We start from the raw sequence: 16,606 nt of genomic DNA on the forward strand, positions 1-16,606 counted from the left end.
CTGCTGTTGTTCCTAGTGCTATGTCCACTTTAATTCAGGACTGTCCTAGAATGAGGTTCAGTCTGGACAGGCTGTTGACTGACCCATCAAAATTTTCTTCTTCAGTCAATCAGAATCCTGAATGTCACATCAGCAAGCTATGGATACACTGTTGATTGTCTAAAGATGATGATCCTTAATAGATTATGAGTGGAGTATAAGGGCCTGATGGATTGACAGGAGAAAATAACCAAATTTAATTCTAAAATAGGAGCATTGATTTTTCACAATGCAATTTCACAAGTGTTGATTTGCCATTCCTAGAAGAGAACCTATCCATTTTTCCTGAACACAAGTCTCTCTTTTTATTCTAAGCCATTGAATGATGTGCTTTAGTTTTCTAGGTCTTGTAGAGCTTGATCAACATTTAATACATTTTCAAATTCAGAGAGCACCTCCTGAGATTCCAATTTAGTATGTATGAGGAGGAATCTGAGAATCTGATTTATATCAAACATCACAATAGATTTGATGTAGGGCCATGAAATCTGAAAATATTCATGTAGTTTAATATTAGATGATAATCAGCAGTAGCAATGATTCTTAAAATGAGCCAAGAGCATGGCACTATCAGAGTCATTTGGAAGGCTCTTGAAAGCATTGCATATTTGCTTGAAAATCTCTAAGTCATCCTCAGTTTTAACTTCAATCTCAATTGCTTTATGAACATCTCTATGATAGGTTTTTGGCAATAAAAAATGAAAATGATTTCTCCTATATTGACGCAAGTAAAGGTGAGGAACACCAAATCATAGACTTCTTTGGTGCCAACTTGTTTCTATTATTAAAGAAGTACTATTAAAAGGTGATAGATAGTGGAAAAATTAATATGGATTTCATATTAACACTATAGCTTGTCAGTTGTAAAATTTTCTATAATAGATTAATATGTTCACAATTTTAGCTACTCTTTTTTTCCTTAAAAATTAATTTTTTTTCAGGGAATTTCATGTTCTGTTAATTGTGATTTTTTTTTTTACCCTTAGCTCTAGAATAGATATTTTATCTTTGACTACTATAACATCATACTATAATGGTAAAGGTGACTTTCATATATCAACAAATTTTGTTTTTAATTTCATATTAACATTTTTCATTTCAGTAAGTATTCCAGAACACGATGAGGCAGACGAGATAAGTGGTAGGTACTATGCTGCCGACTTCTTCCTTAATTATCAGCTCAAGATTTATGAAGTGTCATTGGACAAGTAATTTTCCCAGCTGTCCTTAATTTCAACTTGAATTAAAATACAAAATGAGACAAGATAGTAAGAATGCTAAAATTTTGCCCTTTAAGATCACAAGTTTGCATGTTAATCACAGTAGTGAGCCTTAGTCACTTTTAATAAGTAATAACTAGATTGATTTCTTTTTTCAAATTCTTGGCATTTTCTGTAATTGCATGGAATTTTCTTTTTTGTTATAGATGAAAACAGAGAAAAGGTGAATGATCAAGCAAAACTAATTGTGGGGATTGTCGTTGGTCTCCTCCTTGCTGCTCTTGTTGCTGGTGTCGTCTACTGGCTATACATGAAGAAATCAAAGTAAGTTGTGAAAAATAATCTTCATTGTTTACTGAATTTTATAGAGAGAAAATACTGTGTATCAATTATCTTCACCCCAGCTGTGCTTATAATTTCTATAGTAAGAAAGGCATATTCCCCAAATCAGAGTGATCATACTTTATTTCACCTCACAGGAACTGCATTGTCAACATCAGGGACATGGTCTGGGGTTTGAGCTCACATGTGTCTCTTTAGTTTTCCAAGCCATTAGTCTGAGTCCAACTACTAGAGATTTTCTATGCATAATTATGTGGATTTTTTAAAAGCATGTACTGCCTACAGATCACATATCCTAAATTTTTTGGTTGAGATTGGTGAAGATTAATTGAAAGTGGTTAATACCTTTTGTAGAGACTTTCTAGGTGTCATTACATGGACAACAGCCATGGAATAAAACTGGCCAGGAATAAAACTACTAATAACATCAGAGGATCTTGTCATTGCTACCCCATTCTAGTTACTTGAGTTTGCTCCAAATGAGAATCTATTTCAGAGAGACATACATGACTATTTTGGCTTAAAATTAAAAAAAAAAATGATTAGACAAATTACAAAGATTACTTTTAAAATGCATGTGATGGTGCGTGATTGAAAACTAACAGGAGCAAGTGTTTGGCTTAGTACTTAATCTACTGGTTGGGATACCTATCCTATATTGGAGTAGATTGGTTTCAAATCTCAGTTCTGCTCCTAATTTCAGCTGCCTGCTCTTGTGTACAGTGGGAGCCGGTGGCTGATGGCTCTAGTAATTGGGTCCCTGTCACCCACGTGGTCACCCTAGATTGAGTTCCCAATCCCTAGCTTCTGTCTGGCTCAGCTTCTGCTTCTGTAAGCGTTTTGGGAGTGAACTAGGGGATGAGAATCTGCTTGTGTGCTCTCCCTCTCTCTTTCTCCCTCTCTCTCAGAATTTTAAAGAGTAATCAGTTAAAAGTATTAGTCATGTAATACTATATAGTATGAACCATATTATCATCTAAGAATGATTTATAATGAAATTTTGATGAACCAATGAAGATTTTTAATATACACACATGCCTAATACTTCTCCTTGCCTTCTCAATCCTAGCTTCAGATGCCATTGCACAGGAAAGGGTTTCTAGCATTTGCAATTTTTTAAAAGTCACGTTAGTGATTCTGTGGCAAAAATTTAGATTCCAAACATGGATTTTAACCTCCCTTATCTTATAATGAGAAAATTGATATTTGCAGTCAGATGTTGATAACTAGTGGCAACTTTGGACTTAATTACATATTTTTCTTTTGTTGATATATCCCCTTTAAGAGCCTCAGGAAAGTTAACTTCAAAGAAAATTAGAAGAAAAAGAAGGCTCCAAAGAGGATCCATAATCTCACCCTAAAAAGATGTTGATTCCAATAAAGCAGTAGCTCAGCAGTTTTAGAGTCACGTAGCAAAAAGGGAATGTATTGAGCTCATTTGTTCTCATAGCAGATCTGTGAAGCAGATACCATCAATATTTATGTTTTCACACTTGAAAAATCTGAGGCAGAGAATGGTTACATGACTTGCTTAAGGTTACACAGCTTTTTTAAAAAATAATTTTTTTTTTATTTGAAAGACAGAGTTACTAAGAGAGGTAGAGGCAGACACAGAGAGAGATGTCTTCCGTCTGCTTGTTCACTCCCCAAATGGCTGCAATGGCCAGAACTGAGCTGATCTGAAGCCAGGAACCAGGAGCTTCTTCCAGGTATCCCAAGTGGATGCAGGGTCCCAAGGACTTGGGCCGTCTTCTGCTGCTTTCCCAGGAACATTAGCAGGGAGCAGGACCGGAAGTGGAACAGCCTGGAATCAAACTGGAGCCCATATGGGATGCTGGTGCTGCAGGCTGTGCTTTCCCCCACTGCACCAAGCAGTGGCCCCAAGGTTACACAGTTTGTAATGAACTGATTGTTATTTGATTGAATGTAGTAATGTTGAGAATCTTTGCACTTAATCTCTGGGCCTCTCTTTTCATGTATAAATTTTTTTTATTGTGTGCTGTGACCAGTGTTCATGATGTCCATCCTCACACTGGGGAACAGTCACTCCTGATCCTGCATGTCACTCCCCAGTCTTGAGCAGACTCCACCAATGCTTGGTGTACTATTCAGGCTTCCCCAGAGAATCAGACCAACGTGCACACATGTATGTGTGTGTCTGTATTTGTGTGCAAAGAAAGATGTATTATAAGGAATAGACTCATGTGATTATAAAAGTTGAGAAGTCCCAACATCTATCTTCAGAAAGCCAAAGATCCAAGAGAGCTGATATGTAGTTCCTTTCTTTATGCAAAACCTTGAGAGCCAGGAGAGTCAATGTTAATTCCAATCTGAAACCCAGCAGAATGGAGTCTCATCAGGGGCCAATGTTTCAGTCCAAGTCTTAAAGCAGTGAAAAAACAGCTCAAGTAATTAGGCAGGAGTTTCCTCTTTTTCTTCCATTTAGACCTTCAATAGATTGAGTGAGGATCAGCCATTTATGGATAGACAATCTGCTTTACTTACTCTTTCTATTCAAATATTAATCTCATCCAGAAACAACCTCATAGCCACAGCCAGAATAATGTTTGACTGGATCTCTGGATACCATGTGGCTCAGTTGACACGTAGTTAACTGTCACACTTGGCAGAAAACATGTTCTATTTCTCACTGAACATTTTACCTACAAACACATCATATGTATTTGTGTCCATGTTGTCTACAGAAAATTTAGAAGTCTGCCTATACCATATATAGAAAGGAAATATGGTTCCTACAGCCAATTATCTCTTACAAAAAATTCTCATTTTGTGTGTAAAAGTTTCCTGATGACCAAAATCCAGTCCACTTGTGTAATACATCATAAGGCATTTACAAATATAACCACTTTATGCTTTAGGGTATATCCATTTTATTAGGGCTTCTAATGTACTACAACAGTGATTTTGTTTCTTAGGAGAATGAAAATGTTTCACTTTATCCAGAAAATTAATTGAAAAGCAAACTGTGGCACTCTATATTATAGTTAGGTGAATGCTAAATTAGTGAGAAAACTCTGTATTTTAATCATCTTTTTCCAATGACCAGATTTTTACCAGACACTATTTGTTTATATATATTTATATATGTATATTTGTGTATATATGTGTGAAGAAATTTGTGTGTGTGCATGTGTGTGTTTGTATGTATAGGTAGTAGCTTGCTTCATTAGCTATTACTATATGGTGACCCAAAATTAAAATCATGGATAAATAAATGCTGGGCACTTATCTTCATAATGTCTTTAGGTTAAAACCACAGGCATTTTCTTCAAAGCATCTCTTTAAATTAAGTTCAACTTTTACCACCTAGTTTGAACATTCATCTAAATAACTGTTATTATTTGAAAAACATAATAAGTTTGATTAAGTTAGTATTATTTGTAACCAAATTGATAAATTATAATTGTCATCCCAAACACGAGAGGGTTTTCATTAAGAATGTGTGGAATACTTCAGATTTGCTTAGTACTTTACATTCCCAATTAGTTAATTCCTTGCTTGCACCCTCTGAAACAAGCCAGTATTTTAGCTATGAGTTAATGTTCTTAACCCTTTCAGCCACTGGTCAAGAGGAATGTAGAATCCTGGTAAGAGCTTTCTGGTTAAGAATTTCTGAGGCTATTTTTGTGATACAGCTAGCAAAGCAGTGAAATGTTAGCAACATTTAGGGAAAGTTCTTTAAATTGTTATTTTTAAAAGCTTTGGAAGAGGATAAAAGAGGCTTTATTTCTTGGGAAAATTAAAAGTACACTTATTAATAGTCCTTACTCAACTAGTGTGCACTCCGTTCCACAAATAAGAGCTTCATATTGTTATACGTACTTCAAATATGGAATACCTTAGCAAGAAATACTTAGCAATTGTGTTCTTCACTATTATGAATACATTAATTGAGTGAGGATTTCTGACTCCTTTGTGATTTTAATCCATGTAAATGCTTACCAGAGGTTTTTAAACACTTGAAACATTTGGATAATGAGAATAGATGTCTCTGGTCATTTCCCGTCTATGTAAAGTATTAGCTGACATGGTCAGGCAAAAGGTATTAAATAACTAATTCCACTCCATGTCTAGTTATTTAATAGGTAGAAAAACATTAAAGAACTGGGGATAATTTCGATGACTTTTAAATTATTTATCCCATTTCTCCCCACTCTGTCTTCCGCAAATACTTTTACTTCTGTAGAAAATTAAAGGTTACTATTTGAGATCCAAATCTTCTCTTGTGTGTCTCATACTATGAGATTTAGTGGAAAAAGAAAAGAGAGAGTGGGCATTTGGCCTAGTGGGAACGATGCTTGTGTCCCACATTGCAGTACCTGGGTTCAATTTCCAACTCTGGCTCCTGACTCCAGCTTCCTGCTAAGGCAGACCTTCAGAGGCAGCAGTGATGGTTCAATTGGATTCTTGTTGATCCACCTGCTTCAACCCAGTCCAGCCCCAGCCATTACAGGTGTCTGGGGCTTGACTGTACTCCCTTTGTCTCTCTCTGATTGATTTAAAGATTTAAACCAAAAAGTCAAAATAACGGAATGTAAAGAAAATGTGTAGAGGCGACACGATAGAGGCACAGATTTATTCAGGTAAAGTTTATTAACACCATGATTTCTAGTCTAATTGCATTTATGAGACTCTGACCACCATATTTTTCCTCTGAGCTGAGATCAGGTATTAACTAAACATTTATAATCTCGAAGTACTCACTGAGTATATTTTGATATTTACATTTTGCAATAGAAATTCAAGATTTTTTTCATGAAAATTATTATGTATACATACATACTTCAAGATGTTTGTGAAAGTGGGATTAAAAGTCTATTTTATTGAAAAAAATCTTGGAAATTTGTGCAGTTTTCTATAATAAGCATTTCCATAGACTTTTTGAAGTTATCTTCATATTTTGTAAGTTTTTGCACCAAAAATAGTGTATCTTTTAATTCATTTTCCAAGATATTGGGAGTATCCATGTAGATAATGTAGAAATCTTAAAATCACAAATAAGCTGTGTTAACTCTGCCTTATGTGGTGTGGTGTTCTCAGAAGAAATCAGAGACACTCTTAAATTGCCTGTAAGGTTGAAGAAGACCTGTGATAATACTGAAACCATAGAAAACAATGCTATGTTAAACCTTTCTAGCATCCTCCTTAGTATCTCTTGATATATGGAACAAGATCTTTACAGAAAGTTTTAACTGAATGCTATCTTCCATTCAATAGGTACTCTAAAGTCAAATATATGTCTGCATGAGGGAGATGGGTCTTCCATTGAACAAATTGAAAAGATAGGCTAGAGGACCACTTTCAGTGTATGTTTAGTGATTCCTCATGTCTCGCGACCTGTACACCTCCTTTTCTTTTGGGGGTGGGAGGAGGAACTGTTAGTAAATTCCCAACAATTTAATGAGCTGCATACAATTAACCTAATTTCATGGCATGTAAATCTCAGAGGGCTTAACCTGCCCAGGATATCATAAATTGTGAGTACTTTATTTCAAATCCCTTATGCTTTCAAATATATTTTGCTGCTTTACATACACTTCTTTGTAATTAAAATTTCTGCTATGAATTTGATTGCTTGCTGGCCTTTAATACAGTGCTTGGAAGAAGGGGTGTATTTTTTGTTTTTATTTTTTAATTTTATTTAAAGTAGGCAAGTTTCATGTATTTCATACATACAGACTTAGGAACATACTGATACTTCTCACCTTGCCCTCCCTCCTGCCCACGCTCCAACCATTCTTTATTCTCCCTCTCCTATTGCCATGCTTAATATTTACAAAGAGCTATTTTCAGTTTACTTTATACTCACAAGGTTAAACACAAAGCTAACGTAGCCTTTCTACTTGTGTCAGAAGTCAAGATAACGTAAGTTTTGGCTTCCTTTTGTTTCTCTATCCATAGCTTACCAGGCAACTGGAAGAAAACAAAAAAGAAAATTTCTCATTTATTCGATTAAGCCATAAAAATAGAGTGGATTAGAGAGAAAACAGGATAATGTGGAGATGGCATTTCATCATTGTGGTCTCTTCTTGTTACAGGAGGATGGATATGATCTCAATTCTTGTCTCACATCAAAGAATTTCCATGCAGACAGGGGCAGTCTGAGCAGAATGAGATTTTCATAGAGAAAACCCTTGCCACAGCAGTCAGAAGGGGGCAGCCAAATGGAGGAGTCGCCCCAGAAACAAGCCAATTCTGGGTCTTTTATACACAAAAGTGGCTACCTAGATTTACCCAATTAAGGGAGAAACAGAACAGCAGCTAACAACCAATGAGAGCACTAGAATACCACTCAAGAGGCTGGAATAACAACTAATCATAGTGAAATACAAAACCCATCAGAGGGCTGGAATTGTAATCCTATCTAGCCTATTCCCATGACAAAAAGGAAAAAAAACAAAAAAAAACCACCTAAAAGTTGTTTCTGGCAGCCTCTGAAATGAGACAAGCATTTCGTCCACTCTTTTTTTTTTTTTTCATTTATTAAACTTTTATTTAATGAATACAAATTTCCAAAGTACAGCTTATGGGTTACAATGGCTTCCCCCTCCCATAACCTCCCTCCCACCCACAACCCTCCCCTTTCTCGCTCCCTCTCCCCTTCCATTCACATCAAGATTCATTTTCAATTCTCTTTATATATAGAAGATCAGTTTAGTATATATTAGGTAAAGATTTCAACAGTTTGCCCCCATTTCGTCCACTCTTTAAAGGACTCTGCCCCTTTTTCTTATTCCTAGGGTGACCTAACTGCCTATTAGCTCATCTAACTCCTCACACTCTGTAAATTTTAGTTTAATTCCATTTAAAATAAAAATAGATGTTTGTTTTAATTATGTTTTCAAAAGGTTAAGGGGAAAAGGCCTGTTCCTTGCCATGAGCCAGGCTTCTCCCTGTCTTATCATTAACCACAATAAGAAAAAAACTGAACCAGGTTGCTGAATGTATGCAAGCAAAAACCTTGGTTCTTGCAGATTGAGTATTTTTAAATTTATTTGGATCTTCCAATCATTTACCTAATGGATGATCTCCTATTCACTTCTGATCAAGGTGGAAAGTCTGGTTTCTAATTTTTGCCAAGGATATACACATTCCTATTTTAATGAGGATTTCTTTATGGAGTTTTAGACACTCTAAGCACATACGATTAAGACCAACTATCACTTTTTCTTGGTGCCTACTTCAATCAAGAAATTGCTGTTGTCAGCAGAGACCAGTCCTCTAGCTTTTCATTAAGCTTGACCCAGCAGGAGACTCATTTTACTGACAGCTCTCACCCAAGAAAAGCGAAATGTAACTATTCTCTTGAACATGATCCTAATTACCTACACCGGTATCAATGGCCAGTTTGCCGTAAGTGGCAGACTACACTGCCAGGGCCCCTCGTTTAAATGCCTGTAGCCCTGCTAACCTTCTGTAGTGTGAATCAGAGGTGCTATAAATTAGAAATCATGGAAAATATCCATGTATTTGGAAAGAGTAAAGAAGTCCTCATACTCCCTCAAAGAAAGTTTTCACTTTTGTATACATTGCTTAATTTGAAAAATGTAAAATCTCATGAATTCCTTCATGTATGCCTTATTTTATGTGACTATTAGCTCTGTTTACCAAATACAAAATTCTACCACAGTAATTTACCTTATTTTTTTAAATGCTGCCACCTTCCAAGGTTGTGATACACTGGTTGTGCCTGAAACACTCACCCTTCTTCACATTGTCTTCTTCCTTCTCCCCTCCCCCCAACTAAATCACGGTTAAAGTAAAGGTGTACTAAGAGAGTAACACCAGAGGATCCCCCTATGTCCTTCCCAAGTGAGCTCAAAACAAATGTATAATATTGGAAAAAATCACCAAAAAGTTTTGATATCTTTTAAAAGTTACTTGAAAGCAATTCTAAGCCTTTAATAGTACTGGACTTGTGGAAATAATACAGAATGCAGAAATGAGACTTCTTTTTGAATTTTCCTTCTGCTACTTAGTAGCTATTTGACCTTGGATTTCAGATACATCACTCTCCTTCAGTTTGGTGAGTCCTTGTCACCTGCTTAGTACTTTCACATATCCTGTCACGTGTATCCTCTCACTAGCCCTTTGAGTAGATCCTGTCGTTTCCCCTACTCATAGATGAACAGACCTCCTTAGGGGAGAGAACTGTCCTCACTCTTGCTGCTCAGACTTGAAACTTGGGATGAAAGCCCAGGCCCACTGACTCCAAGATGCACCCTGACTCACACGTTAGACAAGAGGCTCGCCTCTAGGGATAGTTCATTCGTTAATTTATGATTCAATGATATACAACTTATATTTAAAATTACTAAAAAGGGACAGTAATGAAGAAATTTTAAGGCAAATAACCAACATAATTTATATTTAAATCCAACCATTCAATCATTATAAATGCCTTTGTTTTTTTTAAACTTTTATTTAATAAATATTAATTTCTAAAGTTCAACTTTTGGAATTTAGCGGCTTTTCCCCCCATAACCTCCCTCCCACCTACAACCATCCCATCTCCCACTCCCTCTTCCATCCCATTGTTCATCAAGATTCATTTTCAGTTATCTTTATATACAGAAGATCAACTTGGTATATACTAAGATTTCAACAGTTTGTACCCACACAGATACACAAAGATCCTATATGGGGAGCAAGTGTACAGTGACTCCTGTTGTTGATTTAACAGTTGACACTCTTATTTATGACGTCAGTAATCACCCAAGGCTCTTGTCATGAGCTGCCAAAGCTATGGAAGCCTCTTGAACCTCATATCAGTTGACTAAAGAAACTTTAGCTAAAAGAAATTATTTAAATAAACTTTGGTTTGCTGCATGTTGTATATGGAAGTGTAATCTCTTACCATTCCTTCAAATCTCTAAGATTTTCTGAAATTCAGAATGAAATTTATACCCAAAAAGTACATTTTTACCACATCAGTCTCAAAACCAAGGCAAAAGTATTCAAAATAATGTTTAAAGGCTTTTAACTTATAGGGAGAGAGGACAGTAACTAATTTAGAGAACTTAAAATGTAGGTAAATAGTCTCTAAATGTGCAACCAATGAGTGACCACACTCCCTTCCCCTATTAGAAAGTGTTTCTATTTAGTACATTTCAAAGTAATTGAGGGCATAACATAAATGCATAACTATGAAACATGACTCATGGATCCTGGAGCCACACTGCTACTGTTGAAATCCTGGTTTGCTACTTCATAGCTGTGTGACCATACGCATGTTTATTAGTCTGACTGTAATATAGAGACATCGTGAGGATTAAATAATACTTATAAAGCACTTACAAAGTGCTCACACACTGTAGCATCATGTATGAGTGTTAGTGGTCATTATTTTGTACAGTGGAATTAAGAAAAGAAGAAGGGAGATTTTCACTTTTCACTATTTTTTTATTTACCATTTTTTTATTATTTTGTTGCCTATTATTTTTTCCAACTTTATATTTATTTGTTTTGTAGATGGCATTTTAAATTTACACTGTAGTTAAAGACTTAAACTCCAGTAATCCAAAGTTTAACAAATAAAAACTAAAAAGGCCATAACTCACCAAGAAAATTGGTTAGGCTATAAAAAACAATCAAATGAAAAGATGTTCAACTTAATTCACATAGAGTAAATTTTAAAATAGTAACAAAATCAGAAACTTTAAAATAAAATAATCAGTTTCAAATTATGCAACTCTTATTTTGTGAATGTATTTCAGTTTTCACGTTGCCCTTACTCACTCTTCTGTTCAGATTCCAAACTGTGAGCGTTTTTTAGCCTGATTTTAACCACCCAGGTTTACTGAAAGATACTGTGATTTTTCCGGTGAACCACAATTTCCCTAGAAAGAATTTTACTCCCTTTTTTTTTTTTTTTTGATATCCCATTCTTCTATTTATTTAAATTTGTAATTACCTATTTGCAAGATAGAAAGACAGACACATATACACACACAGAGAAAGAGAGAGAGAGAGAGAGAGAGAGAGAGATCCTATGTCCACTGATTCACATTCCAAATGTGCGCAACCTCTGGGGCTGGACCAAGACAAAGCCAGGAGTGCAAAACTCAATCTGACCCTCCTATGTGAGTGGCAGGGACCCAAGTTCTTGAGCCATTATCTGCTGCCTCCCAGTGTAGCATTAGCAGAAAGCTGGATCAGAAGCAGACAGATCTCAAGCCAGGCACTCCAGTATGGGACGTGGGGCTATTAACTGCAGCATCAAATGTCTGTCCCTGATTTTTACAGCTTTATAGCATCACATCAACTGTCCTCAAACTCTGGACAAATATATCCACCTAAAAAGTAAGCAGAATATGAACTAGCTGCTTCATTGCACCTTTGGATGGTTCTTCCAATTGTTATACAATGAAGATCATATTTAATGTTTTCTCTGTAATGATTCCCATTGAGATAAAATTTTCTTATATTAATGTATAATTTAATATATTTTTGCAAATGTATATATCCTTATGACTGTCTTAGTCCTTATAACTATACCATCTTAGTAGATATACCGAAAAAACAAAAACAAAACCAGGTGCTTAGAAACAACAGAAATTTCTGCCATAGTCTTAGAGACTGGGAAGTCCAAGATAAGCCCACAGCAGATTCAGTGTTTGATAAGGAACTTATCGTTGGTCGTAGATAGCTCTTTCTCTGTGTAACCTTACCAGACAATAGGACACCAGGGAGCTTGAGGCACCTTTAATAAGTGCACGAATCCTATTCATTAGGGTTTCAAACTTATAACCTAATTACTTCCCAAACACCCCACTTAAAAAACTGTCAACTTGTGAATAGGGAGGTGGAGGAGAGAGACAAAAGTATTCAGTGTGGAGAAGTAACCCCAGTCAAGACAATTTGGGCTATTATGTATAGTACGGCTAAAATAAACATTCTTTTTTTTTTTTTTTTTTGACAGGCAGAGTTAGTGAGAGAGAGAGAGAGAGAGAGAAAGGTCTTCCTTTTTCCATTGCTTCACCCCCTAAATGCCCGCTATGGCTGGCACGCTGCGCCGATCCAAAGCCAGGAACCAGATGCTTCCTCCTGGTCTCCCATGCAGGTACAGGGCCCAAGCACTTGGGCCATCCTCCACTGCCTTCCTGGGCCATAGCAGAGAGCTGGACTGGAAGAGGAGCAGCCGGGACAGAATCCGGCGCCCCAAGTGGGACTAGAACCCAGGGTGCCAGCGCCGTAGGCAGAGGATTAGCCAAGTGAGCCATGGCACCGACCTAAAATAAACATTCTTATACAAGTATTTTTGTAAGCATATGTTTTCATTCTCTTTGCTACAAACGTAGGAGTGGAACTGCTAATTGTGGGGCAGATATTTGTTCACGAGAACCTGCCAAAGTTGTCCTCTTGTTTGCAACTCTCATCAGCAGTATTATGAATTTTACTTCTTTCACATCTTTGACTAAATCAAGTGTTGTCATTTTGTTGAATTTTAATCATTCTAAGAGGTATAAAATGATATCTAATTCTGGTTATAACTAGCATTTCCATGTAACAATGACACTAAATCCCTTCAGGGCTTATGGTGTAGCACAGTGGATTAAGCTGACATTTGTGATGTTAGCATCCTGTATGAGTGCTGGCTCAAATCCTGGTTGATTCCACTTCACATACACCTCCCTGCTAATGTGTCTGGGAAAGCGACAGAAGATTGCCCAAGTACTTGAGCCCCTGTGACCCTTGTGGGATGCAATTCCAGGCTCCTGGCCCAACCAAAGTCATTGTGGCCATTTGGGGCGTGAACCAGACTGGAAAATCAATCTCTCTCTCTCTCTCTCTCTCTCTCTCTCAAGTAAATAAATACATCTTTTTTTTAAAAGCCCTTTAACTTATTAGCAATCATATATCTCCCTTTATAAAGTGGATATTCAAGCTGTTTAAGGTTGTTTATTGATGAGCAGAAGTTTTCTGTTTTTATGAACAACTTTTCAGTTGTTTTGTTGTGTTTAGTGCTTTTTGTGGCCACTGTATGAAATCTTTGCTTATTCCAAAGCAACGAAAATGTTTTACTAGAAGCTTTGTAAGCTTTAACTTTTACATTTAAGGTTATGATCTATATAAAATTTTGTGTGTAATGTGAGATAATGGTAACTTTTGTTTCTTTGTTCAGTTTTTATTTTACTGTATATTTATAAATCATGCTAGCATTATTTATTAAAAGGACTTTCAGTATTGGCATATTTTTCAGTAATTAATTTACCATAGTACTAGAGTCCTTTAATTTTGATTTTTCTAGTTTAAGACAACCAGAAAAATTTTGCATTTCCAAATACACTTTTAAAACTTGCCAGAATCTATTCCTTCCCTTCGAGTTTTATGAGATTAGTGTTGCTTTGAATCTATAGATAAATTTAGGTAGATTTGACAACTTAATAATATCTGTTCTTCCAATCCATGATCATATCTCTCTCCATTTACTTAGACTTTTTTTCAATATTTTCTTAGCAAATCCATAATTTTTAAACAGACAGTTGACAGTTTTATAGAATCTTTTGTATTTTATGTATTTTGAAGCTGGTATAAATATAACATTTTGTGATTTTCCAAATTTTTATAATATCATTTTTAAATTACTTTGCTATTCCTTTTTGGTGTTTTCTATATTTGTTAATATTTCTATGTAAAGAATCACTTCATCTGTAAATGTAATTTTACTTTTTCCCTTCCATTCAATGTGTCTTTAGACAGTAGAATAATGTGGGCATTATAAAATGGGTTGAAAAAATGATCCTGAATCCATCTTTTTCTGAACTTTTTACTTCCTTCCATTTTGAATAGATCTCAATGATGAAATGATCTAGATCTGGTGTTCTTTGTGAAAATGTGCTTTAAAACAAAAATTATAACTTCAGTTTCCTTGGTAGGTATAAGGTTACTTTTTCATGAATAAATGTAAGTTCTTGTAATGGTTTCTACATTTCATTTTTTATTGACATTTCTACAAAAAGAAAAAGTTGCCCAGAGGATTCCCTATTCCTTTTATATCTGTGGCACCTGTTAGGATAATGCTTTGTTTCCTAATATTATTCATTTATCTTGCTTAGTCTTATTGCATTGTTATCAATTTTTTTTAACTTTTATTTAATGAATATAAATTTCCAGTGTACAGCTCATGGATTACAATGGCTTCTCCCTCCCATAGCTTCCCTCCCACCCGCAACCCTTCCCTCTCCCGCTCCCTCTTCCCTTCCATTCACATCAAGATTCATTTTCAATTCTCTTTATATACAGAAGATCAGTTTAGTATATATTAAGTAAAGATTTCAACAGTTTGCCCTCACATAGCAACACCAAGTGAAAATCCTACAGATTCCTTTATAATAGAATTAGTTTCCTACCTTGAAGAGAATAGAGAAATGAAAGAACAAGTTGGGCTTAGAATAGAGAAATGAGGGAGCAAGTCCTAGATCGCTTGCTGACAATAGCAATATCACATGAATACTTAGCAAACCGTTTCAACCATTAGATAACAACTTAAGAAAACATTTACCAGAAGGTCCAATGCCTTCTATAAATTTTAAGAATCATGTATTTGAAAACACCTCTTAAATATCTAACATGGTGTAGTTTGTTTAGCCAGTAAACTTAAGCACAACCATCTAAAACGTTTAAAACATATGATACACAGATTCAGGTCACACAAATTAAAATGTATCTTTGATTGATTTTAGCAGCTTAAATTTATGGACAATCTTATCTATAAGCCATTTAAAATACAACTCTTAATAAAATTTCCCCATGTGGACATACAATATGTACACACATATAACATAGTATAATAGACCAATATAGCAATTTTAATAATGGCTTTTAAAATCTTTAACTCTTTTTGTAGATTGCCAATTGATTTGAATTGCTTTTTGTTTTTAGTAACCTCAGTTAACCATACTTTCTCTCAGTTGGTACTGTTAATACATTATTGGCTTCATCTGTTTACAGAGCCATCCCAAAGTACTGAATACAATAAAAGTGGCTGGAAAAAGTCCATAGGAACCTATAGGAGGACAGCTAAACACAGAACCAACAATGCTTTAGTTTTATGAGCAGCACATCATATATAACTATCGATGACAAAATATCAATTTTTATAATATATTCAAATAACTAACTTTTTGCTTTTTTAATCCTATTACTTTCTTTTTATTTTTGCTCATACCATTACTACTTTCTTTGTTATTTAGATTATAACTTGCTCTTCTTTATCTTAATTTCTTGAAGTAAAGAATCAGACCACTGATATTAGTCTTTTTCTTTTATAACACATCTTTAAACAATAGATTTCATTCTCAGAACTGTCAATGTGTTATGTTCTTATTCATTAAATTAAAAATATTTTTAATTGCTCTGTGTTTTCTTCCATGAAGTCATATAACTAGAACTATCTTAAATTCTGAATATTTATAATTTAATTATCTTTTGTTAGCATAACCTACTCCATAGATTTTAACCTTTGGAAGTGCACTGATATTTGTTTTTGGGACCAACGTGATATTTTACCTGATGAATACTCCATGGACACCTAAAAAAGAGATTTACTTGTAGATTGATGGAAACAGAGTTCTATCACTATCATTTAGGTTATGGTGGATAATAGTTTGCAAAACTTTGTTTTGTGACTGTCAAACAAATGGTTAAGAATGTTATACTACTACAGTTTTAATGGTCTGTGATTACTTTAAAATGGATTGTATACTTGTGAAATGGTCATTTTGCCAGTCAATTATTGTCTTTAACCATTGTCTATATTCCCACTAAACTGGAGTCTTTTTGCTTTTTACTTGCTAAGCTTCTTACTTGGTGAATTAGTAAGCTTTTTACTGTAATATAATTTTAAAATATGATTTCTTAAAAACTAAAAAAAGAAGGGAGAGAAGGAAAAAGAATATGGGAAGAAAGGGGAGAGAGGGAGAGTGGAAAGGAATATCATTGTGTTCTTAGAATTGTATCTACAAATTACATTATTACATTGA

The 16,606-nt window shown here is 35.1% G+C and overlaps 1 protein-coding gene across 3 annotated transcripts in view; it reads left to right on the plus strand.

Moving 5' to 3' along the window:
* ALCAM (activated leukocyte cell adhesion molecule) overlaps window positions 1-16,606 on the plus strand; it is a 212,791-nt gene that overhangs the window by 193,414 nt on the left and 2,771 nt on the right. Inside the window, exons 13-14 of one of the 3 annotated variants that reach the window (XM_062207469.1) lie at window positions 1,142-1,180; window positions 1,466-1,587. In XM_062207469.1, coding sequence (XP_062063453.1) covers window positions 1,142-1,180; window positions 1,466-1,587 — 161 coding nt within the window. Of the gene's footprint in view, window positions 1-1,141; window positions 1,181-1,465; window positions 1,588-16,606 lie in introns of those variants that run through there. The other 2 variants (XM_062207450.1, XM_062207459.1) reach the window with 2 other exon arrangements.

Source organism: Lepus europaeus, chromosome 2 (assembly GCF_033115175.1).
Source record: "Lepus europaeus isolate LE1 chromosome 2, mLepTim1.pri, whole genome shotgun sequence".
Classification (NCBI taxonomy): Eukaryota; Metazoa; Chordata; class Mammalia; order Lagomorpha; family Leporidae; genus Lepus; species Lepus europaeus.